At 39.2% G+C, this 25,350-nt stretch overlaps 2 protein-coding genes across 7 annotated transcripts in view; one reads left to right on the plus strand and one right to left on the minus strand.

Annotated features, from left to right (window-relative positions):
• pck2 (phosphoenolpyruvate carboxykinase 2 (mitochondrial)) overlaps positions 1 to 16,621 on the plus strand; it is a 29,372-nt gene extending 12,751 nt beyond the window's left edge. For all 3 annotated transcript variants that reach the window (XM_077624143.1, XM_077624142.1, XM_077624141.1), the window contains exons 5-11: positions 7 to 142; positions 322 to 509; positions 2,739 to 2,901; positions 2,964 to 3,179; positions 6,243 to 6,380; positions 9,219 to 9,314; positions 12,376 to 16,621. In XM_077624143.1, coding sequence (XP_077480269.1) covers positions 7 to 142; positions 322 to 509; positions 2,739 to 2,901; positions 2,964 to 3,179; positions 6,243 to 6,380; positions 9,219 to 9,314; positions 12,376 to 12,848 — 1,410 coding nt within the window. In that variant the 3' untranslated portion in view covers positions 12,849 to 16,621. The remainder of the gene's footprint in view (positions 1 to 6; positions 143 to 321; positions 510 to 2,738; positions 2,902 to 2,963; positions 3,180 to 6,242; positions 6,381 to 9,218; positions 9,315 to 12,375) is intronic.
• Positions 16,622 to 16,694: 73 nt separating this feature from the next.
• The window catches only part of tm9sf1 (transmembrane 9 superfamily member 1), a 37,404-nt gene continuing 28,748 nt past the window's right edge, over positions 16,695 to 25,350 (minus strand). For 3 of the 4 annotated variants that reach the window (XM_077624150.1, XM_077624145.1, XM_077624144.1), the window contains 2 exons: positions 21,903 to 22,176; positions 16,695 to 17,544 (listed from right to left, as the gene is read on the minus strand). In XM_077624150.1, the coding sequence (XP_077480276.1) occupies positions 17,151 to 17,544; positions 21,903 to 22,176 (668 nt within the window). In that variant the 3' untranslated portion in view covers positions 16,695 to 17,150. The remainder of the gene's footprint in view (positions 17,545 to 21,902; positions 22,177 to 25,350) is intronic. The other variant, XM_077624146.1, reaches the window with a different exon arrangement.

The raw sequence follows: 25,350 nt of genomic DNA on the forward strand, positions 1-25,350 counted from the left end.
TCAAAGGTAACTGACTCGCCATATGTTGTGGCCAGTATGGGCATCATGACCCGTATGGGCACACCAGTTCTAAATAAACTTTCTGAGGGAGTGGAATTTGTCCGTTGTCAGCATTCTTTAGGGCGGCCTTTTCCATTGAAAGGTAGGCATTTATCAACCTATTTTTATTACCTTTAAAGTAATTTTTGAAAAATCTAGTTTATTTTTCTATTAATGTTAGAGTTTAGTTTTGATTACCACTCAGAATTACTATTGCATACATCTAGAACTAGAGATCTGCATCGCTGCATTTTCCACTGATTCTGATGTTTTTATCTTCAGCTCCACTGGTGAACGCATGGCCCTGCAACCCAGACAAGGTGCTGATCTCTCACCTGCCAGACACTAGGCAGATCTTGTCTTATGGCAGTGGTTATGGAGGAAACTCCCTCCTCGGCAAGAAGTGTTTCGCTCTCCGTATTGCCTCACGTATTGCAAAGGATGAGGGATGGCTGGCGGAACATATGTTGGTGAGCATAGATGAGCCTCATTTTTTGTTGGGAAAATGCTCCAGACGAACCTGCAATAGGTGAAAATATGTGGTATAGATCTATATTAAGATATTTACATGTTTAGCTCCCCCATATATTTTTACTAGGTGTGTAAAAGTAAACTAAAATAAAATTTTGCTTTGGTTCTTGAAATGCTCGGTTCAGTTAATTTTCGGTAAAAAAAAAAATGTGAAAAAAAGGCAAACAGAACATTCATTCATTTCCTTACAAGGGTTGTGAGGGGAGCTGGGGCATATGCCAGCCAACTAAGGGTACCAGGCAGGTGACACCCTGAATCAGTGCCAAGCCAATCGCAGGTCACAGGGAAACAAACAACCATTCACGCTCACACTCATACCTAAGGGACATTTAGAGTCTTCAACCAGTATACCCTGCATGTTTTTGGGATATGGGATGAAACCGGAGTACAGTGGTACCTCTACCTTACAAATGCTTATGAAATTTTCAGGTTATAAAACATTTTGATATGTAAATATTTGTTTCATGGTATAATAATTTGTCTAAGTTACTTAACATCAAAAGAGGTATGCTCACCCTAATTCTAAAGGACAGCCTGGACACCTTGTGGCAGAAACTCATTTTGGCCACTTGTATGCAGGATTTTGTTTTTTCGGTCATGATCAGCAGCCAATGATCATAGGTGAGGGCAGGACGTAAATCCAACGGAAAATTAAAAATTTTCACCACGATGGACCGATGCAGAACCTGCATCACTGTAGATGCCACACCCATTCGGTCTGCATCTACTGCTCCATTATGCCTTCACGAGTGAACAAGACTCCGACATACTCCTCCGCTTAGGAAAGGACCTCATCTCTGAGCCGGGAAGGCATGCAACCTTTTTCTAATTGAGGATCATGGTTGGATGGCCTGATTCTCATCCTGACTGCTTCACACTCCGTTGCGAGTATCTCAAATCAAAAGCCTTTATTGTCATTATGCAACAGCTGTGTATAACGAAATTGGTGGTGCTACTCCACAAAGTGCGTGTTTCTCAGTAAAAATATAAATAAGTAATTTATAAAGTCACGTCCGGGCAAGGTAATTCTAAAATATTGCACAATCTAAGATATTGCACATTTTATTGCACACCCCGAAGTTATTGCACAGAAGGGATTGTGTGTCATACTAGTGCAAGTTCAGAGCCCTGATGGCTCTGGGAAAATAAAACTGTCCCTCAGGCTATTTGTCCGTGTTTTGTGAGACCTGTAGCGTCAGCAGCTGGAACAGGTTGTGACCAGGGTGGTAGGGGTCCCTAACTCAGTGAGGGTAGAGAGCAGCCGATGATCTTCTGGGCGGTGTTGATCACTCTCTGCATGGCTTTCATTGTCTGCTGCCGTGCTTCCAGCGTACCACACTGTATGCAGTAGCAAAAACGGATACAGACTCAAGAAAAAGACGTTGTAGAGTTGGATAAAACTGGAACCACACACAGGAAGTCTTCCACAAGATGGGGAACTTCTGCAGACTGTGACCGAGGTAGAGAATATGCAGAGTCACTCTTCCAAGCTTATCTGCACAGTTCCTCAGTAGTCTGGAGCTGAAGACAACAGTAGCAGAGTAGAACCCCTCGACTCTGTTTCCAGCCTGGTAACCGCCGACAGCTCTTCCATCTTATCCCATGATGGAATGGTTGGTCTGAAGCGTCGCTTCTTCTCCCGGCACTTTTGTCCAGCTCCGAATTGAGGTGTTGCTCCTTCTGCTGCGTATTGTAACAGCTAGTCCCGTGTATGACAGCGTAGGCATGGCTGAATGGTTCCAAAAAAGAAGTAGCAGAAAGAAGCCAGGCTAACAGAACAAAGAAAGTTGTAAAAACATTAAAGTAAAAAGTATTACGTACAAAGTAAAGTAAAAAGGAATGTATTAAGAAATATTAAAATGTAATTTAAAAAATGATAAAGGCTGTAAAACGTGAAAAACAAATACGAGTGGATAGAGCTACTGCCACTGGCTGCTGCGTGACGGCCCCATCTTGGAAAAAAAAATATATATATATATATGTGGCACTCATTTACCTAACTATAGTGTGCACTATGAAATATCCATTAATAATCCTTTCATTGTGCTATTCCTAGTCTATCACTTAGCAACATATTGGTGATTGATGGTTGAGGAACATTCCATCAACCTCATACCAAAAAACATTTTGTGCCAAATAGACTTTGATAAGAGATCTTCCGTCCTTAGATTCTGGGCATCACTAACCCTCAGGGAGTGAAGCGGTATGTGGCGGCCGCATTCCCAAGTGCCTGTGGTAAAACCAACTTGGCCATGATGAAACCAGCCCTGCCAGGTTGGAAAGTGGAGTGTGTAGGAGACGACATAGCCTGGATGAAGTTCGACGCCCAAGGTGAGAACAAATAGACTTTTGACTCCGCTGTCTGTTGCTTCAATTGGCTTACCATCTCGTAGGAAAGCTGAGAGCCATTAACCCTGAGAATGGCTTCTTTGGTGTTGCCCCGGGAACCTCCTATAAGACCAACCCTCATGCCATGAGCACCATTGCCAAAAACACTGTGTTCACCAATGTTGGCGAGACCAGTGACGGAGGAATATGGTGGGAGGGTCTTGACACTCCTGCGGATGGCATCACACTGACAGACTGGCATGGCAAAACCTGGAAGCATGGTATTTTCATTTTCTACCTGGTAAAATGTTACTCACTGACTCAATTACAGTGAAAAAATCATTCAAAGCTAGTCTTTTTGGTTTTGGGGGGGCGTTTACAGGTCACTTCCTGTTCATTTTAGGGACATTTACAGGGTACTTCCTGTTTATTTAGAATCAACGGAAAATCAACAAGAAATTAACTTAAATACCACAAAATTACTTAATTAGATTCAATTGACAACCATTGATGCCCAATTCGTTTGAAGTGGGAGGGATGGTAGCGAATGGATGTTCATTTGAACTGGGAGCCAAATGGATTGGGCATCTACTAGTGATCAAATTATTTTAATTCACAGCGAGAGGCTGAAAAACCCTTTTCTGTTTTTAATTGTATTGTAGAATATCGTAGAATTACTTCCTAATCTGCGTGTTGCTAATTGTTTTATCGCCATATTGTGAGATAATTGTTATCGTGAGCCTTCCATCGCATATGATGCACCCAGAGGTTCCCTTAGTTGTAATACATGTATATTCATGTACTATTTTAATAACCATTTCTGTATTTCATTCATTCATTTTCTGAACCGCTTTGTCCTCACAAGGGTCGTGGGGGGTGCTGGAGCCAGATTTAATAATTATAACTACCTACATCAACACCAATGTCACCAATGAGACTCTTACACACTGATTTCAAAGGTTTCTGAACGTATGCTCTGAAATAAACTCAGTTTAGTGGTCTGTCTTGCAGACGTCAATAGCATGAAAAGAGGGTATGTTTGCTTTTAGCTTAAGTTCAATGTGCATGTTTAAATGACCAATGCACAACAACACAAGGGTAACACAGGTCGAGATTACTGCCAGATAACGCAATGGTGTTCTATCAGCCTTGTATAATGGTCTTCATGCTGCAAATGATTACTTATGCAATGAAAGAGTTCACTTTAATGTGTGAACATGGGAGTTCCCCCACATATAAAATTCAATTTTGTGTGTCCTATTCACTCGTATACATGCCAAGAGGCTGTCGATTTTACCCCACATGTTTACAGTAGCAGGAAAATAAGTGTAGTTTTTTACATAAAAAACACCCCTTTACAATGGCAATAATATTACAATTTTCTAATTTAAACACATTTATCATCCTTCATTTTTATCCAATTCACATAATTTATTCGCAAAAAAAAATCATGAAATCATTGCGCACAAAAGTTTTCTCCAGTTTTTGTGAAAAACGTAAAATTTGACAAAAAACATTTGTTTTTAATGTTCCTATTCATTTCAATTGGGGTAAAAATGACCCAATATCAATAGGAAGTGACCTGAATAACCTCCCAAAATCTACAGGCAGTAACCCAGAAATACCCTAAAATCATCAGGAAATTAACCATTAATAAGTGACATGAAAAAACTCCAAAGTCTAAATGAAGTGACCCAAACATGCCCTATTATCAACAGGAAATGACCTGAAACGAACAGCAAGTAGATCTGGGTGTTATAACAAAAAAAAAATCACTATTATAAAAAAAACCTCAACTTATCATAATTATCACGATAACATCACATCTTTTTTCTTTCAAAATGGAAGCTTAAAATTATTGTGAATAAGTAAATTACTTCATTCAGTTTGCCTCATATTCGTTCATAAGTGCACATAAAGCACACACGAAAGGAGACTTCACTTGGATCTTTTAGTGCATGGGTAGGTAGGAAACCTATGGCTCGAGAGCCATTGTGGCTCTTGATTTGTGCATAAAGCTCTGCGCTAACCTGTGAGCTAAAATATGGGAACCGCTGGTGAGAGAGCTGAGTCCCGAATGCACCAATAAGGGTGTCATGTAAGCACTGGGGTGCTGACACTACCTCTAGCGCCGCTTTAATCGTAATTCTTTTTTTCATTAGACTCTCCTGCATGCATACTCTCATTGATTAGCAATAGCATAACAATGTTGTCAAAATAATTCAGAGATGTACTTTTACTTTTAAATTCTTTTAAAAATATGAATGTCAAACTCATTTCACATCGCGTGCCACATACGACCCCTAGGTAGACGTCGTGGGCCGGACCATTAAAATTATAGCATGCTTAGCTCTAAATAACCATAATATCATGTCTTTCCTTTGTTTTGGTGTAAAGCAGCACAGGAACATTGTGAAATTTGAAATTTAACTTAAAATTTATTGAACAACACTAACAAAACATTTTACAAAATTGCACAAACTTTAACAAGGAACTGGTGTTGAAAATTACAGTAGTGAAGTTTATGATTAAATGAGACTTATAAAGAAAGACTAACATTACATTGCACATTTTTTTAAATCACCATAGTACGTATTCATATTCACAGAGCTGTATTCTTTTAACAAAAACAGTATCTGGTGAGTCTCGTAGAGGCGCCGAATATTATATTCCTTACATACTTAAACTTGCTCCAAACACACCAAGCACAGAAGTTTACCGTGTGTTTTCGTAAATAAATAGGACCACATTTACACCAGTGACACGGAAGTAACACGCCAAAACATATCAGGTAACAAAACGACCTAAAAACACCATTGTCTGAACTAGTCAAAACATAATTTCCATTACCGTTTTATCGGCCAGGTCTAACAGCAAGTGTCCTGTAATTACCTTAAATCAATACAGAAGTGACCAAAAATTAACTTATTGCCAACCATGGACGACAATAGATGTCTAATTCATTTTCATAGGAAGGACTGGCTGGGGCTGCTCATCTTTTAGTGCCATTGATGGCACTAGATGTCCAATCCATTTTGACTGAGAGAGTGCAAATTAACGTTCATGGCCAATGGCAGCCAATGAGTTTACAACGAAATGACTCTAAATTGTTCCGAAATGAAACAGAAGACACAAAAAAATCTACAGGAAGTGACCCAATGACAAAGCATCCCCAAGCGATTTCCCTAGAAATTGCATTTCTAGACTCTGGTGACATGCCAGTAACACTATGCATTTATGAGCAATTCTGTTTTTCTATAAACTCTCCTCTAGATTAAATTGAAGTTTAGATGATGATGATGATGAGAGGCAACCGTTTTTTTTTCCCTTCTTGATGTAAACAGGAAGTGGCACAAATTGCGCCCACCCCAATTCCCGCTTCTGTGCGCCAGCAGCTCAGTGCCCTATCATTGACCCTCAGTGGGAGAGCGAAGGGGGTGTTCCTATTGATGCCATCATCTTCGGTGGTCGCAGGCCGCAAGGTGGGTGCTGTGTTTTGTTGATATTCTCATCGCCCCAAATGCAGAACAATTGTGTGTGACGTGTAATTTATGGTTCAACCCATTACCATCATAACGAAAGCCGAGGAACAGCCCCCCCTAAAACCGTTGTGTGATAAATTTGTCATAATTCCTCGGCCTGTAATGTTAATAATTCTGTGATTTCTAAGCAATAAGTAAGATTGGTGGCCAAAAATGGTACTGTAACCAAGATAAAAATGTGGGTGTCCACAACATCCCTTTCCTTCCCCTCTGGGATGCCGGATTCGTGCTATGCAAAGGAGAATCAAGCTACGTTATCATTTCAATGTTGCATTTTATTCTATTTTATAGTAGAAGATGCATCTATTTGCCCCCCACTATCTGAGAAGCACTAAGTTATTCCTACAAATATCACAACAGCCGGTGGTACAAAGGGCACCTCTTGAGGAATTCTAGTCAGTCAATCATACGGATTTGTGACAAAAAATAAACACTGCGGCCGTAGTACTAAAGTCATATGGATTCACAATTTTTTTTGCCAATGATTTTATTTTTCATCACTGTTGCCGTATTTTGCCAGGTTTACCTAACTTCGCTTTGCTTTCCCACAAACTCGCTTCGGTATGTGGAATCATGGCAATGATGCGATATAAGAGCTTCCTTTAGTTTGATAAATCCCCCACTTCCGGTCCAGGACTGGATGTTGCGATATACTTGGACTGTCCAAGTATATATTGCAACATTTTAGTGAACAGGTTGTAATATAGAAGCAGGGAACCTCCCAAAAAGAGAGCAAAACCGTCTAAATACTACAGAAATTTTCTGCAAGAGTGGATTACCCAATTCAATGGTGTGATACAACCAGAAAAGGATAGTTAGTATGCTCATTGTAAGGTTTGTGATTGGGATATAAAAGTTGTAGCATCAGGTGAGACTATTACTGCCTTGCTGCAATGCAAAATGAACATGGAGGGATGTTGCTTTTCTTAACCAGATGAAGGCCGTTTCAGAGTACAATGCTAATAATGTATATATATTTTTTCAAACATTATTATGCACATTCTATTATTTTGTGATTACATTATTGATGTAAAAGTATATTTTGTGTGACACAAGTGTATTTAAATGTTCTTTCTTGCTGGTGCTGATTCACATAAGGATACAGAAGTCCATTATAAGGATTTTTGTAGCCAGTCATACAGATTCATGTGGTCTTAGGTTGACAGGTATGCAATTATGATTTTAATATCTTCATTTCTACTGACAACTGCCATGACTGTCTGCTCCAAATTCACCTACTTTACTCGGATAGCCTAAATTTTTTTTTTTAAAAAGCTGAACCGATACTGTGGCCCTTGAGAACTGATCGGATCACCAAAAGGCATTCCCAAATGCACGCACAAATAAAGAGTCAAGACAATCTTCTGGGCTTTCTTGCAAAGAGAATCGAACCTTACAGGTCCAGGTTCGTTCTGGCGTCACACGCATCTTTTCCTTGTTTATTAGCTTCAAGGACCCTAGTTACAATGGACGTCTCAGCTCTCAAGGGAGGGGTGGGAAACAGGAGTGAGACGTCAATAGTCAAGGACCCTAGTTACAATAGACGTCTTGGCTCTCAAACCAAATGAAGGTCATGTAGAGCCGAAGGATCTTCTCCACATTCCAGCAGTCCAAGAGGATTCGACCTTCCTGTTGTTTGGTCTAACTAAGGAGCAAAGCATTTACTTCGTTGCAAGCAAATGTAGACTATAATAACTTTTCTAATGTTAATATAAGCTAAGTAAAGAAAAGCGTTCTTCATTTCGAGCAAATATATAATAATGTAAGACTAATAACTCTAACAAGAACACATTTGAACACCTGTGTCCTAGGGAATACGCAAAAAGGCAACAACTAAGAAAAATAATTTTCCTAAGACAATACAGTAATCCCTCCATTATCGCGGTTAATGTAGGCCAGACATGGCAGCGATAAACGAAAAACCGCAAAGTAGGGTCACCCCTATTTAAAAAAATAAAATAAAATAAATAAATAAATAAAAATAAGAAAATTTACTTTATTGCTGAGTTCTAGTAGCAAGCAGAGGACAGGGGAGTGGTTTCCGCTTGCGAGTTTCAGCATGGATTTTCAAATTTTTATGAACTTACAAAAAAAATAAAAAATTAATTATCAAAAAAAATGTAATTAAAAAAAATTCCCCTTGGAAAAACACTGCAATGTAGTGAAGCCGCGATAATCGAGGTATTACTGTACATCTTCTGATACCATTGTTGATTAAATGATAAATTTACTGAAGAAATGGCTTACATGACTGATACAAGAGCTTAAAAGCTGAGTAATAACTAAATCAACTGATTTAAGCATACAGCATACTTCATGCCCCTACGAACAATGACCTTGCAAAATGCCACCCTCTGATTGTCATAGCAATTCAGACCCTATCGTCCCTTAATTTAAAATAATACAAAATATATTTGCATACTTTAAAAAAACAAAACCTTTCACTTTTAAGACGTTCATGCAGTCCATAGATGTGTAAAGTTTAGTGGTCAGTCAGAGTTTAAAATGTGCTTCATCATACAGAAAGATGCATGCCCATAAAAAGGACTACTACTCTAACTACTGAAGGAATCACACAACCAGACATATCCTTTGACTATAATAGTGTTAAATAAAAATTGTGTTGCATTGCCTGTTTGATTGACATTTATCTGTATGTAATTTTCAGTTTTTTCTAGTACAACAATAATCAGCCATTCACTAGTTTCAGATGACTCTATCCTGTTGTTGAGTGTTTGTTCAGAATTTGTAACATTTGTCAAATTTTATCATCCTCAGGAGTTCCTCTGGTCTATGAATCTTTCAACTGGCAACACGGTGTGTTTGTTGGGGCTTCGATGAGGTCAGAAGCCACAGCAGCTGCTGAGCATCAAGGTAAAATAAACACAGTATCAAAAATTTCACTCAAGCAAGAGGAGTGTTACTTCAAAATGATATTACTCAAGTTAAAGTAGCCTTCCAAAAGTAGTTCTAAAGTACAGGTAAAAAGTATTTGATTAAAAGAAAAATTCAGTGAGCCGCATGCTGGTGAAGTGGTTCACTCTCCTGATTTCGGTGCGAGCATGCGCAGGCTCGATTCCCGCTGGTAGGATTATGAGTGCGAATGCTCATTTGTCTCTGTGTGTAGTACGGATGACTGGCAACAAGTCTAGTGTGTAGCCTGCCTTTCGCAGAAGTCAGCTGGGATAGTTTCCAGCAAAACCCTATCCTTGCAAGTATGTGAGGTGCAGAAGATGAATGAATGAAGAATTAAGTGATGAGTAACTGCCTAAAATTTATATCCATTTATTTAGGAAACCTCATTCATCACAACAGTAAATGTTTTATGTTTGGAAAAATATTCATTGTATAATTGTCTCAATTTTTAGTGCAGACCTGCTTTGTTGCAAACCAGCTTTAGTACAAATCTGCTTAAATGCAGGATTCAGTAGAGGAAAAAAACTGCATCTTGAAGGATGTAGACCACTTAATATGGGATTTGATATAAGATGAGCTGGAAAACATCGCATCACCCCTAAACGACTAAGCACGATTACTAGATGTCAGGTCATGGCGGCTAACTCCTGCCGACTAGTCAACGTGGTGGAAGTGCAGAATCGTGCAATGTAATATTGCAATTTATCGCCGAATCGTTTTTTAAAACACATTTAATTATTATACTCTACTATAACAAGGCTCATTAAATTCCAACTAGATAATTCAAAGACACCATGTGATCCAACAGACCGCTGTGATCATAGGATTCTGACCGCTATCTTGTTTATTGCTACTATAGCCAAGTGATATAGGAAAAAAATTACAATGCGATTTTTTTGGGGTGTTTGCGATATATATATATATATATATATATATATATATATATATATATATATATATATATATATATATATATATATATATATATATATATATATATATATATATATATATATATATATATATATATATATATATATATATATATATATATATATATATATATATATATATATATATATATATATATATATATATATATATATATATATATATATATATATATATATATATATACATACATATATATTGTAATGTTAGAAAATAAGTAAGCTTTTTGGGGCGTAATATTAAAATATTGAACTAATATTAGAAGTAAATTGTAAAAATAAGATATTAAAGCTTTCTATTTCAGTTCAAGTACATTTTTTTGCATTACCCACACATTGACGAACAAATTAGAATATAATTTACAAAATAAATTTGTGAAGTGCCAAGTCCTCTTTAAAATTAATTTATGCTTATTGTGGAAACCTGAGATGCAGAATGCAGTACACATCAGAGAAAAACAAAACGCAATTTACTGAGACAGGTCAATGGCAAACTTTACACATCTCTATTACTATTATTTTTTTAACAACTCATGATTAAGATGTTAGTAATTTTTAATCAATTACATTTACAATTAGTTACATTTGAGAAGGTGAAAAGAGATCATTATCACAAATGAAAAAATTGTGCAAATCTGATGCCTGTTGTCAAATTTTCCTATTTTCAGTTGTCATTGATTGAAGGTATTAACAATGCATATCCTTGTCTTATTTCTGATATTTCAATGGCTGATTTGAGATTTGTATTTTTTTTTTTTGCTTTGCACTTGTAGAGGAAATCGTTAATTTTCTTGTATGTATCTTGTAATTATATTCATTCATTCAATTCATTTTCTGAACCGCTTTATCCTCAATAGGGTCGCGGGGGGTGCTGGAGTAATTACATTATATATTGTAATTATCTTGTTGTAACAACCTTAAATTACATAGTTTACAGAGCTCTTGCAACCTTGAGAAAGACAAAGAACTGATCTCGTTATTGACTGATTGGGAGGGGGGGACATTAATTTTAAACACAGAATCAAAACTAAACGAGCTAAATATTGACTTTTAAAATGGGAAAATCTTGGCTTAAAGGTGTTTTGAAATCCTGCAGCAAGCGAATTTTAAATATAGCAGACCATATTTTGGACACAAACCCTTGCAAAAAGTGACATGATAATGAACATAAATCCTAGGGTTCCTTTCTTAACTGCCTTGCCCACACCCACCAAAAAACCCTCCAAACCGAAGATGTCACAACCAGAAGGAGCCTGCCATCCTTACACTTTCCATTCTCTTGCTGTCTGTGATTCTGGAAACATGTACTAGATTGGGGCGGCACAACAATGAACTGATGTAGCAAAATACATTTGATCTATGTAGGAGCACAAATGTTAACCTTTTGTTGACATGTGACCTCACAGTGGAAAGACAGGGAGGACTTAAAAGGCATAAAATAAGCAATGCGGGAGCCTGGTGGGGGAGTGGTTATCACGTCGGCCTCACAGTTCTGGGATCTTGGGTTCAAATCCAGCTCGGTCCACTTATGTGGAGTTTGCGTGTTTCCCCGGGCCTGTGTGGGTTTCCTCCAGCTAACCCTAACCCTTCCACATTCCAAAGACATGCATGGTAGGATGGTTGGACACTAAATTGCCCCTAGGTATGAGTGTAAGCATGAGTGGTTTTCTGTCTCCTCGTGCCCTGTGATCGGCTGGCTACCGTTTCAAGTGTCCCCCGCCTTGTGCCCAGCTGGGATTGGCTAAAGCCCCCCCCATGGTCCTGAGGATAAAGCGGTTCTTAAAATGAATGAATGTCTTGGGTGAAATAACAATGAAATGCTAAAAACAGTGCCAGATTTGAGTAATGAACTTATTTTCTACATGTAAAATTACATGGGTGCAGCCATTTTTATTATTTGACATGCCCACCATTTTAAAGGACATTTAATTATTGAGAACTGTGTTAAAAGTATTTCTAAAAACATGTTCCTTTAATGGATATTGAAATATAAGGACCCTTTATTGAATACCAAAAGTGCAATTCTTACATTCCTTAAGTGACCTTTACAAGTTATTTGATCTTTTTAGGAAAAGTGATCATGCACGACCCTTTTGCAATGCGGCCATTCTTCGGTTACAACTTTGGCAACTACCTCACTCACTGGCTGAGCATGGAGACACGAAAGGCTCCAACTCATCTGCCCAAAATCTTCCATGTCAACTGGTTTCGGAAGGACCCCAGCAGCGGTGCTTTCCTTTGGCCAGGTTTTGGCGAAAATGCCCGCGTACTGGAGTGGATCTTTAAGCGTTGCAGCCGAGAGCGTGATGATGAGGCTGCCAAGAAGAGCATTGTTGGTTGGCTGCCGGAGGACGGTGCCATCAACACTCGGGGCCTAAGCGGCAATGTGGACATGGATGCCCTGTTTGACGTTCCAAAGCACTTCTGGCAGAACGAGACCAAGGAGCTAAGAGCGTACTTCAGCCAGCAGGTGGGGGCTGACCTGCCTGCTAAGGTGGAAGCTGAGTTGAAGGCCCTGGAGGACAGGGTCTATGGCAATTGATACCTCAGGGAGTCAAGAATGACACATTAGGTTCTGAGTAGAGTCCGCAGTTGAATTGTCACACTTTCTTTGGTAAATGTTTGAATTAAAACACTGACACTTGACTGATTTGGTGTCATCGAACGCTGTAATTGCTATAGATTTCTTCTTTGTTGTAATCATTTAATGTCAATGACCAGAGGTGGTTTTACTCAAGTGAGAGTTGCGTTAATTCAGAATAATATTACTCCGGTATAAGTAAAGAAGTATTTGGTGAAAAGAATACTCAAGTAATGAGTAGCACATATGATTTTTGTTGAACAAAGCTTTTTTTTTCCCCCTCAGCACATCATAACCATTTACTGTGCTGCACATCATATTACATGACCATATTAGGCCAAAAATGTGCCAAAAATCTTGAATGAGACATCTCTCATTCAAGAGACTAAGAGGGAGTTTGAAATCCACACTTTCAAGTAGCACTAACTGCAACGCTGAATGTGAGATAGATAATGATCTTAGGACATTGGCTGTAAACTTCTGTGTGGTGATGTGTCTTTATTGCCTGATTGGTGTAATGGAGTCATGTGATCATTGTTGTGACATCTCATTTATAAAACTAGTAGAGCCACTGCTCAATAAAATAAAATCTAATAGATCAAAATAAAGATGGCGCTGCTCAAGCGGCAGCCGGTGGCAGTAGCTCCGTCCACTCTTGTTTTGTGTTTTACAGCCTTTCTATGTTTTTTTTTTTTTTTACATTTTAATATTTCTTAATACTTTCTTTTGTACTTTATACTTTTTACAACTTCCTTTGTCCTATTAGCTTAGTTTCGTTCTGCTAGTTCTTTTTTGGAACCATTCAGCCATGCGTCCGCTGTCATGCACACGGGATCAGCTGTGAAGAATACGCAACAGAAAGAGCAACACCTCTATGCTGCTAGAATTCTGGAGCTGCACAAAAGTGCCGGGAAGCGACACTTCAGACCAAGCATTCCATCTATTATTATGGAGAACGTGAGATCTTTCCCCATTAAGATGGAAGAGCTACCGGCGCTTACCAGGCCGCAATGGGAGTATTGGGAGTGTTGTACTCTGTTACTGTGATTCTTCAGCTCCAGACTACTGAGGGACTGTGTGGATAAGCTTGGGAGAGTGATTCTGCATATTTTCAATGTCAGTCTGCAGAAGGTGGAAGACTTCCTGTGTATGGTTCCAGTTTTATTTAGCACTACAATGTATTTTCCTGTGTCTCTATCTGTTCTTTCTACTGCAACAGTGATCTTTTTTTTCAAGATGGCGCTGCTCAAGTGGAAGTAGCTCCATCTGCTCTTATTCGTTTCTGTATTTTAACAGCTTTTCTATCTTTTTTTTAAAATTACATATTAATATTTCTTAGTACTTTCTTTTATACTTTACTTTGTACTTTACACCTTTTGTTTTAATGTTTTCACGACCCGGACCGTTACGACTCCATTCCACCCGTCGCATGTGAGAGGCAGTCATTGTTCTATTATCTTAGTGTCTTTATGCTAGTCCTGGACATTTATTTGTAACCATTCTACTCTAATCTCTCAAGACAGATCCCCTCGTCGCACCCTGTCCATTCCTTATATGGTGTCATTATCCCTACTTGTGCTGTCGAGTGTACTGATTTTAATGTTTTTATTTTTGATATCTGTCATTCCTATTCCTTAAAAGGTAGTGAAAGGCCACTTTTTCACCCTTCCTAACCCATTGTTTCAATTTCACACTGATTCTAGATCAAAGGCGAATTGGCAGGCAGCCTGGTTGAATTGTAAATGTATGTAGTATGTCATACCTGTCCAGTTGAGCTGAACCTGGAATGCATCTCGTTGTACAAAGTACAATATACAATGTATATGTATTTATGGACAATGACAAAGGTTTCAATTCAATAATATGTAGAATATAGACAATTATGTAACGACTCTACTCTGTGGTACAAAGGAACGAAATCTCATACAACGCTTCTTCACAAATCCAATCAAGTAAAATGTATGGCGTGGCAAGATTCCTCCGAGAAGTGCTTTTCCTCACTTGAGTTAATGTGATGCACTACTACCCAGCTCTGGACTTGACTTATTTGTTGCCATCAAATTTGATGAATGCTTGTTCAATTTATGTCGGTGTAGTGATCATTCACTGTAAATGAGTTAAGAATTGGGTATATTTTAGAAACATTGGGCCGCAGAGTTAGGTACATCTGCCTACATAAATCATGCTTCCTGATCAATAAAAAAGACCTGGGCGATAAAATGATAATTATCGTCAAATAATTGTTGTCAACAATAATATACTTCTGATAAAATTTGATAGATTGTAACTTCAATAACACCACCCGAACACAATAAACGGGGGCACTGATGTGACGTGAACTGTAGTTCCAGACCAAGGTTCAGTAGATGAAAACTGCAAGGAACAAACCGATATTTTTTAGCATGGTTAGCAAGAGAGTGGTTAACAGAGCATGAAAGCGAAAGGACTACAGCACGGCCAAAATGAGCGCTTATGAGATGCGGGACAACACCGAGCCGACCCACTAAAAGATTCAAGTGAAGTGTCCCTATCGTTTTCCTTTTTTTTAATGCCTCTTAAATAACAAACAGCAGCCTTGTTAAACATTTCCTTAACCCACTCTCCTCGTTTGAGGACATCCTGTAATTCTTGTCTTACTTGATATCAAGGAATTTCCCCATTTCATGCAAATGTTCTGAAAATGTTGCAAAAACCTAAAAGAGGTAAATTTATATCATTTCTTTTTGTAAACTAGCCATCTAGTGTGTTAGCCAATGGTGATGTCTTCAGTTGATTATTTTTTTTTATTTCATATTGCAGAAACTTTTGGTTTGAAGGCAAATTTCTAAAAATAAAGCTTGTCAAAATTTCTACAAGTTTTATTATTTGTACTTTTTATAGTGTAATGAGGGAGTTGTCTTTTCTTTATTGCACAACAGAACAAAAATCTTAGATTATGTTTTATTTTAAAGTAAGGTAGCAGTTTCCTAATTGAATGAGAATGTAGTTATTCACAATAGTTTGAAGTTTAAAATTTGAGAGAAAAAAGATGTGAGAGTTATCATTTTAATTATCGATATCGACGGATATATATATTTTTGTCATATCACCCAAGCCTAGCCCTTAACAGCTTTATCCAGCACGATCAGAGAAAATGTTAATATATTCTTATGACTACTCTTTTCAATACCAAGCAGTGACCCAAAGACAACCATGCAAGAAGCTGTTCAAGCATCCTATAATGGATGTGGCAATTAAGAAAGCATTACAGAACCTTGCCTCTATGAGCATCAACTCCTTTTTCCACATGGTCTTCAAACTGTAATGACCACTAGGCTCCAGGCAGGTGTGTCTGTCTGTGCCCCCAGGGATAAATCGGTATTAATATAACTCGTGTATTCCACTCAACTAGCAACTCTGAGCCAGACACAAACTTTGATGACAGAGATGTAGTGTCTTGTCATTCATCACATACAGTGATTGCACATTACATGGTTCAGTAGGACTTTTTTGTTGTGCATGCATGTTCCTCTTCAAGAGCCTCTGATTTTTATTTTAAATATAATGTTCATACTTGTTGAAAAGTATTTTGCCTTCACCAGTAAGTTTTATTTTTATGCATGACTATTTAATGTTTGTTGGTGTACTCCGTAATTATTTTTGCCAGCATTCATTAATTTAATTGTTTTTTGGAAATGTATGCAGGTGAATGACGTGCACATTTTTCCCCTAATAAACACATTGCGCGAAAACAATTTGGTGTCCATTTTCAATTCTACAATAATACCATGGTCCATTCATTTAGAATGCAATAACTGTGATTAACGATTTGTCTATTTATAAACTGTATTTTATTTAAGTGTATTTAAATCAAGTTCAAATCAGTTGGTGGCCACTATGTCAATATTGCTCTCCTCATTTATACAATAAAAATATCCGCTGCTGCAACACTGCTGAATAACATTGCTTTCAAATTGTCCTGAACAGAATTACGAATCACCTAGTCCATGTTAACAGTAATGAATGTTAAGTGTTAAACAAATCATATCCAAAGTTGTTCCTGGTTGGATGGTGACATCATCCCTTTATGATGCTTAATTTCTTGGTACAGTAGCTCACATGCATCCACCTAACAATTTGTCATAAATTATGACCTCATAAACTTGGACACCTGGCTACAATTTATCCCCATTTTGTTGTCTTGTAGGAGAGCATGAAAAGAACAGGACTGACTGCCCTTCTCTGTGGTGCGATAAGAGATTTCCACATCTTTAGGATGAGTTCTTAGTCCATTTTAAGACTGCGGTAGATGTAGCGAATAAAAGCAAGCGAGGCCCAGAATGACACACTGCCCAACATCAGTGAGAAGACCAGTGCTGTGAGCAGAGAGTAGCCAAAAAATTCCATACTCTGTACAAGTCCACTCATGGAGGACCTGTTACTGTAGTAGAACACAGAATAAACAAAAATGAAGAGGCCAGTCGATCCTGTGCTCAGCACACTCCGCCACCACCAGCGGTAGTCCTCCCCTGACAGTAGGAAGTAAGTGAGGGCCACCGAGATGCAGGCACCCACTGAAAGAAGGATGGCGAAAACGCACAGTAGGATGCCGTAGAGCGCGTAGTGTTCCCTTCCCCACACTGTAGCAAAGATGTAGTACAGCTCCACCGAGATGGCACTAAAAAGTAAAAAGAACGGAAAGCACAAATTGGTAGCTTTGCAAATACATTGTTTCGTATGAAGGAATATTAGAGCCAATCTGACTTAGTATGTAGCAGAGACGCCACACAATACGCTAACTCCTCAGATATTTTCCAGCAAAATAACAAATATCAAAAAAAGCCTAAACTCCTGTCTTTCAAAATTAAGTTCTGGAAGTGTTGGGGGAAAAACCCAGCACTGTCAGAACTTTGCACTGACCCTGGGCTCCGCTGTTCACAAGTAAGCAAGTTTACATTGGCACATCAACCACCCGATTTCACCATCCGAATAAATGTTTAACCTCCTAGGACCTGACCTCACAAGACTACAATGTTAATTTTTTTTGTCTTTCGCAAGAAATCCCCACGATCTCAGCTGTCCTTGTACAGTAATACCTTGACATACGAGAGCCCCGACATACGAGCAATTTGAGATACGAGTAAAATTCTGAGCAAATATTTACCTTGAGATACGAGACAAATTTTGATGTACGAGCATACAGCCAGGTGGCTGACGCGAGAGCCTGCTTATGAAAACAGCATGGGCACTGTCTTTTTCGCCGCAACTCCCTTGTGTAAAGGTACCTTCAACCAATGGGCGGAGCGTTGCAGAAGCTCAGTAGCGAGGAGGAGGTAGAAGGGGGACCGCCTCGCTACCGAAGTGACAAGAGTTTTCTGATTTTATGGACAAGAGGCACCCGGACAAATTGGAAAGTGGTCGTTCGTTATCCTATTGTGAGGACATTTGTGAGCGTCATCTTCGGAATATTTTGAAGGGAAGACAAAAGCAAGCAACCCTCGATAGGTTCCTTTTAAAAACTCCGGCTGAAAGTCAGGGTGGAGGCGGGGCAAAGAGAAGAAAGGTAAAAACATTTAAAACAAAATTAGAATTAAGTTTAGTGTAAGGTTAGATTAAATTTATTTTTGAGTGTCTGTATCGTAATCCAAGTTCATTTAAATTTGTTTATGTTATGTCACGAGCGTGTTGCCGTGCAAAAAGTCTCTCTCTGTCTCTGTCCCGCTCTCTCCCATCCGTGAAATCATTTTAGTAGTATTAAACATCATAACCACTAGTTATTTGTTAACTGATGGCGAATTTGAACAAATAAATGTTTTTCCATTCCAATATCCTGTTTTTTTATGTTTTTTCAGAGGGTGGGAACGAGTTAATTTGTATTTAGTTCATTTCTATGGGAAACGTTTATTTGAGATACGAGTAAATCGACATACGAGCTCAGCAACGGATTAAGCTCGTATCTCAAGGTACCACTGTACCTGCTTCGGGGCCTTCTGCCCACGACTGTAACACTTTGCCTCTGCTTAACTGAGATTTTTCTTGGCCTCCCACTCCACCTGCCTTAACTCGAACTTTGCCAGTGGTCTTCCATTTCCTCACTGTTTCTCACAGTGGAAACTGACAGCTGAAATCTCTGAGCTAGCTTTTTGTATCCTAACCCTAAACCACGATGTTGAACAATTATTGTTTGTTAATGGTCATTTGACAGTGGATAGTGGTTACGATGCTTAATAGTACTAAAATTTGACGGATTTCGCAGAGGGGAGACTTTTAACACGGCAACGCGCTCATAACAAACAAATCTAAATGAACTTGGATTACGATACAGACACTTTTATTCTAACCTTACAATAAACTTGATTGTAATTTTGTTTTAAATTTGTATACCTTTCTTCTCCCAGGTTGGCTCAATTTGCCCCGCCTCCACCCTGACTTTCAGCTGCAACCTATCGAGGATTGCTTTTGTCTTCGCTTCAATATATTCCAGAAATGGTGCACACAAATGTCCTCACAATAGGATAACGTACGACTACTTGCCAACTTGTCCGGGAAGTAGTACTACTCTCTATTGGCGAGCAAGTTCCGCCATTCTGCACTGATTAACGGGGAAAAAACAAACACTGAAAAAAATGTTAATGCTCTTAGAGACATTACACGAGGGAGTTGCGACGGGAAAGACAGTGCCCATATTGTTCTCAAAAGCAGCCTCTCGCGTTGGCCACACCTGGCTGTATGCTCGTATATCAACATTTGTGTCGTATCTCAAGGTAAATATTTGCTTTAAAAAAATCTCATATTACTGTATTGCACACTGTAAATCCTATAAACTTCATTTCACTTCTTCAATATCACTGTTAGTCTTCTGTCCAAACAACCAATGATTTATAAAAGGAAAATCTTGAAAATGAACAGGGTTGCCCAAACTTTTTCATACGACTGCATATATATCTACTGTACAGACAGTTTTTAACGTGACCGGACGTTTGGTCGACGGACACTTGTTCCCCGGACGTTTGGTCGCCGGACAGTTCGTCGAACAGACATTTCGTCGACGGACAATTCGTCGAACGGACAATTCGTCACTGGATTCGCTCACTCTCAAAATTATAATCATGAGAGAGAGAGAGAGAGAGAGAGAGTTTACTGTTGAAAGCGATCAACCAGGTAATCTCTCGCTCTCAAAATTAGAATCATGAGAGAGAGAGAGTTTGTAATTGCATTGACAATGTCAGAGCATTAATATCTAAATATCTAATATCTAAATTATCAATAAGTTGCGTGTTATTGGCGGTGTGTACATGTTTTTCAATTCGTCCTGTTCTCGTGTGTAGACAAACTTGCCTCTTTTATACTATTATTGTCCCAAATTAAACACATTATCAATAAGCTGCCATTGACGACGGTAGACGTCCGATTCATGTTGACTGAGGTGCAGATGCTATTTCTGTTATTAGAGCTCTATCTAGAGGATATATAACGCAAGTCAACATGAATCGGACGTCTACCGCCGTCAATGGCAGCCGATGGGTTAAATGAGTGCTTTATAGCAAAAAGAAAAATCCAAGGATGACCAGGAGAGAAAAACATTGTACTATTTTGAAGTGGTGTTCATTGAGCCTTATTTAACTCAGATTAATCTCTGGAAGAAACTCAAGCTTCCTCAATAAAATTGCTAAACACTGAATAAATTGAATAACTTGGTTAAAAGTCACAATGAATGACTTCCGGTATTGTTTTTTTATTTTTGTTTTCTTCTATAAAAATAAGAGACAATTCTGTTTCCCACTGTTGTAGCTGTAATAGAATTACAGACTACTTGAGAGGGATAACCTGCATAGTTGATGGCTGCCAATGGAGTGTATGAGTGCTCTATAATCGGTAGACGTCCGATTCATGTTGACTGTTGCGTTATATATCCACTAGATCGAGCTCTAATAGCAGAAATAGCATCTGCACCTCAGTCAACATGAATCGGACGTCTACCGCCGTCAATGGCAGCTTGTTGATAATGTGTTTAATTTGGGACAATAATAGTATAAAACAGGCAAGTTTGTCTATACACACACGAGAACAGGACGAATTGAAAAACATGTACACACAACGCTAATAATACGCAATTTATTGATAATTTTGATAGATGTTTAGATATTAATGCTCTGACATTGTCAATGCAATTACAAACTCTCTCTCTCATGATTCTAATTTTGAGAGCGAGAAATAACCTGGTTGATCGCTTTCAACAGTAAACTCTCTCTCTCTCTCTCTCTCTGTCTCATGATTATAATTTTGAGAGCGAGCGAATCCGGCGACGAATTGTCCGTTCGACGAAATGTCTGTTCGACGAACTGTCCGGCGACCAAACGTCCGTTCGACAAAACGTCCGGGGACCAAGTGTCCGTCGACGAAATGTCCGGGTACCGTTTTTAAAATGCGCTGAAATGACCATTGAACCCGATGTCACTATGGCTGGTGTGGGGTAGGACAGGGGTGGGCAAACCGGCCCTTAGGGGCCGCTGTGGGTTCAGGTTTTTGTTCCAACCGATCCAGCACAGACCGTTTCTGCTCAAACAAGAAGCACCTGACTGCAATCCACTGATTTCACTTCTAAGATACCAAATTTGAGGAAATGTTTCTTTTTTAGGGGTTGGAATGAAAAGCCGCATCCACTGTGGACCTTTGTGGAATAGTCTGCCCACCCCTGGGATAGGACCACCACATGGTATTTTCCTCCACAGTTAATTGTTGCAGACTTGTTTATAATAAATTCAATTCTGAGTCTGAAAACGAGAGCCATGTGATGAAATACAACAACGCTAAAACATTGTGCATATATGGCTTTTAAAGATGAAGGTATTAACTAACCGAAATGTGGCATTCTCCGTGTAATGACAATTTGTTTCTGGTGACGTCACTTAGCTATTTTACCCTTACAGATCGAAAGGACTCACTAATTTTTTTCCTTTCAATGGAGCCCTAATACTCCTTCACACATTTGCCATAATACCCAACTCTTTAGCAGGAATAGTGACATTATCCCACCTAAATGGCAAAAAGCCACCAATGGCCATGTGCACAGCAGCATGTTTGTACCAGGGCTGACTCGGGATTTGCCGGGCAATGTTGCGCGTACGGCAGGGGGCTTGGAAACCACTTGCTCGGTTTTTGCCGACAATTCCACCGATGACGGTGAGCGGAAAGCCCACCAACACCCAGGCACCTAGCAGGAGAAGCACTGTGGTTGCTGGTAAGGCCTGTGTGGAACCACTGCACCAGTGAACTGAATTCACGATGCTCCACGTCAGGAACAGGGGTGCTGTTAGAATATCAGAAAACAGCTAATGACCATCACTGTTATGATTATTTTAGTTAACAACTTGAATTGATATCTTTCCAAATTAACAATAGTGGCCCAACATAGCGACATGAGTCTCAAGTTGTACAAACAGATTCCAAGATAAAAACACTTTCCCTAGTTGAGAATTGTCGAAATGGACATTTATTCATTAAAGAAAAACCACCTCTATCGTGTGCATCTATGTGGAAAGAATCTTGTCAAGAAATATTTTTCTGGCTTCCCCAACTGCCAATACTATCTTAGCCAAACCAAATCCCAGTATCGAGATCACATACTCAAATCTTGCTACATTTATATTTCAAACTCCAAAGTAGGATTACCCCTATTATTACTACAATATTACATTTTTTCACGCCTATACATAAGTACAAGTACAATTATCAAGAAGTGTAATATTTAAATATAATCTATATATTTTTTTAAAAATGTAAGTACTTTAAATACTGTACTCAGTGAAAATAGTTCCTCCCTGTTTAATTTAAATAAATAAATAAAAAACATTATTGGGAGCTTTAGTCAAAGTCTTTTTCAGCAGATTCGAGAGGCATCATCGATGGAATCTTCAGGAGGCGCCTTATGAGCTTTTCAGGAGGAGCTTTTGCGAGAGGTTTTCAGCACACAAGGATTTTGATGGGGAGTTGTGATCTTTTTTTTGTACAAGGACATGAAACTGTCAAGACGATTGCCATATTCCATGGCTATAACCATGTTGTATTCAATCTTCATTGTTGCAAACTGCATGGCATGTTGAAAATTTCTTGGAATTTCTGAAAGTACTAAGAACACGTTCATCTTTATTGCCATCATTGTTTTGGGGGAAATTAAACTTCCACTTTGCTCCTCTGGCCATCTGTCAATTACACGTCCAGAGAGCTCTATTTTTGGAAGAAAAAAAAAACAGTGTCAGCCTTCTGCCCGGACTTAAATGGAAACTTAACTTCCACTTTGCTCTTCTGCGGCGTCCAGCAGTCTCAGATGGCCAGTAAGCGATATTTTCGGACAAGGTCGAAAGCGTCCGCTCTAACGTCGCCCGGAGCTTGCACTTTGAAACATTTCTGGGAAATTCCACCATCAGCTGGGCGACCCAAGGCCCCACGGCCATTCAGTCCGTTCAGAAAGCTCTATTTTCAGATAAACGTGACGGCCACCGGCCGCTGCGCACCATTTTTCTTGTGGGGGTGTTTTTCAGCTGCAGTGACAGGACGAATGATTGCAATTAAAAGAAAGCTGAATAGCGCGTCGGCCTCACAGCTCTGGGGTCCAGGGTTTAAATCCAGATCATGTCCATCTGTGTGGAGTTTCCTCTGGGTAGGCCGGTTTCCGCCCACATTCCAAAAACTATGCATGGTAAGGCTGATTGAACACTCTAAATTGCCCCTAGGTATGGGTGTGAGCGTGAATGGTGGTCCCTCTCCTCGTACCCTGCGATTGGCTGGACACCAATTCAGGGTGTCCCTGCCTCGTGCCCGAAGTCAGCTGGGATAGGCTCCAGCTCCCCCCACAACCCTTGTGAGGATAGGTGGTTTAGAAAATGAATATTAAAACTTTTTACAATCTATTCATTCATTTTATTTAAAGCAGTTCAGAAAATGAGATGAGATGAATCCGGCAAAGTACAGGGATATTCCAGAGGACTACTTCTACCAGAGACATGTTGCAAGTTCAAAAACTCATGGCTGTAGTAGCTCAAAAGTGTAACCCTAACCCCTGAGCACAGGGTCTGAATACTGTTATTTCAGTTGTTTTTGTTGTAATGAATTTGAAAATAATTTGTAATTTCGTTTTTCTCTGGTTCAGATGGGGTGATTTTTTTATTTTGGCAAATGGTAGCAATGCTACAGAGTGAAATACTCTTGAATACTTTCTAAACCCACTGCCCAGTATGTTCTGAGTTTCTGTGCTAAATTTCATATTTCTTCAGCTTCACTGAAAAGCAGTGGCGGTCCGTGAATTTCCTAGTGACGCCTTCAGCTGTCGGAATAAATCCAACCCTCAAAAACTATTTTATGGCTATAAAGCCTCTACTGCAGCTATAGCTGCAACACATAAAAAATAATCTTTAAAACGTCTTTTTCTCGAGTCTGTATCCGTTTTTGCTACCACAACCAAGATGGCGCCGTTCAAGTGGCAGCCGGTAGCGGTGGCTCCGTCCACTCTTGCTCGTTTTGTGTTTTTGCTGCTTTTCTGTCTTAATGCTTTGATACGGTGATTCTTAATGATCCCATTTACTTTGCTTTGCTTTGTACTTTGTGCTTTTGCTTTGTTGTTCTGCGGTCTTTGCGACTGTACTGTCTAACTTTTAACTATGTGTAACTATGCCTTTCCTGTATCTGCATTCTCACCCTCTTGCTACTGTCACAATGAAATTTCCCGAATACGGGATGAATAAAGTTATCCAATCAATAATAACCTCATACAATTGAAATATTATTTAGGATATTTTACTCACCAAAAATCCTTTTTAACTGTACACAATATCCATTCTCCTTTCTTTCCTCCAACTTTTCTATTGCCATCGAAGCTAATGCTGAAAGTCGACCCTGTCCTGTCGTATTTCTGGCATACGTTTTTATTCGATTTAGTGCTGAAAATATTCGTTCCCGGTTGTGACAGGCTTGCTTGCTTTGGAGTTGTCCGACCTTTCTTAATGATGTCCAGCTTTTTTTTCTTGAAAAGTCCGTCTTGAAAATGGCTTTGACAGTAAATCTGCAAAGAAATCCATTTCTTCTCCTCCTTCAGCCGTTGCGGGTTGACAAAACTGCTATTAAATCAACACAACATTATATTTGCTTGTGCAGCTCGCTCCAGATACAGTTTGGTAGCTCTGGCTCGTCCACGATCACTAGCCAATCATAGTTGGTGAAAGCGATGACGTATCGCTACGCCTGCGAGAAGGCAATGACGTATCCCTACGCCTGCGAGAAGGCAATGACTTATCCCTACGCCTGCGAGAAGGCAATGACGTATCCCTACGCCTGTGAGAAGGCCTTGGTGTCACCAAATCGAATTCTGATTGGTTAAAGCAACAGTCTTATCGACGCTTGTTTAATGCAGCAGAGCCTGCAGAACTGATTGTGAAGGCCTTGAGGCAGATTTCTGACCCTGGCAACAAATAATGGCTGAAATGTGATT

Source organism: Stigmatopora argus, chromosome 17, assembly GCF_051989625.1.
Source record: "Stigmatopora argus isolate UIUO_Sarg chromosome 17, RoL_Sarg_1.0, whole genome shotgun sequence".
Taxonomy (NCBI): domain Eukaryota; kingdom Metazoa; phylum Chordata; class Actinopteri; order Syngnathiformes; family Syngnathidae; genus Stigmatopora; species Stigmatopora argus.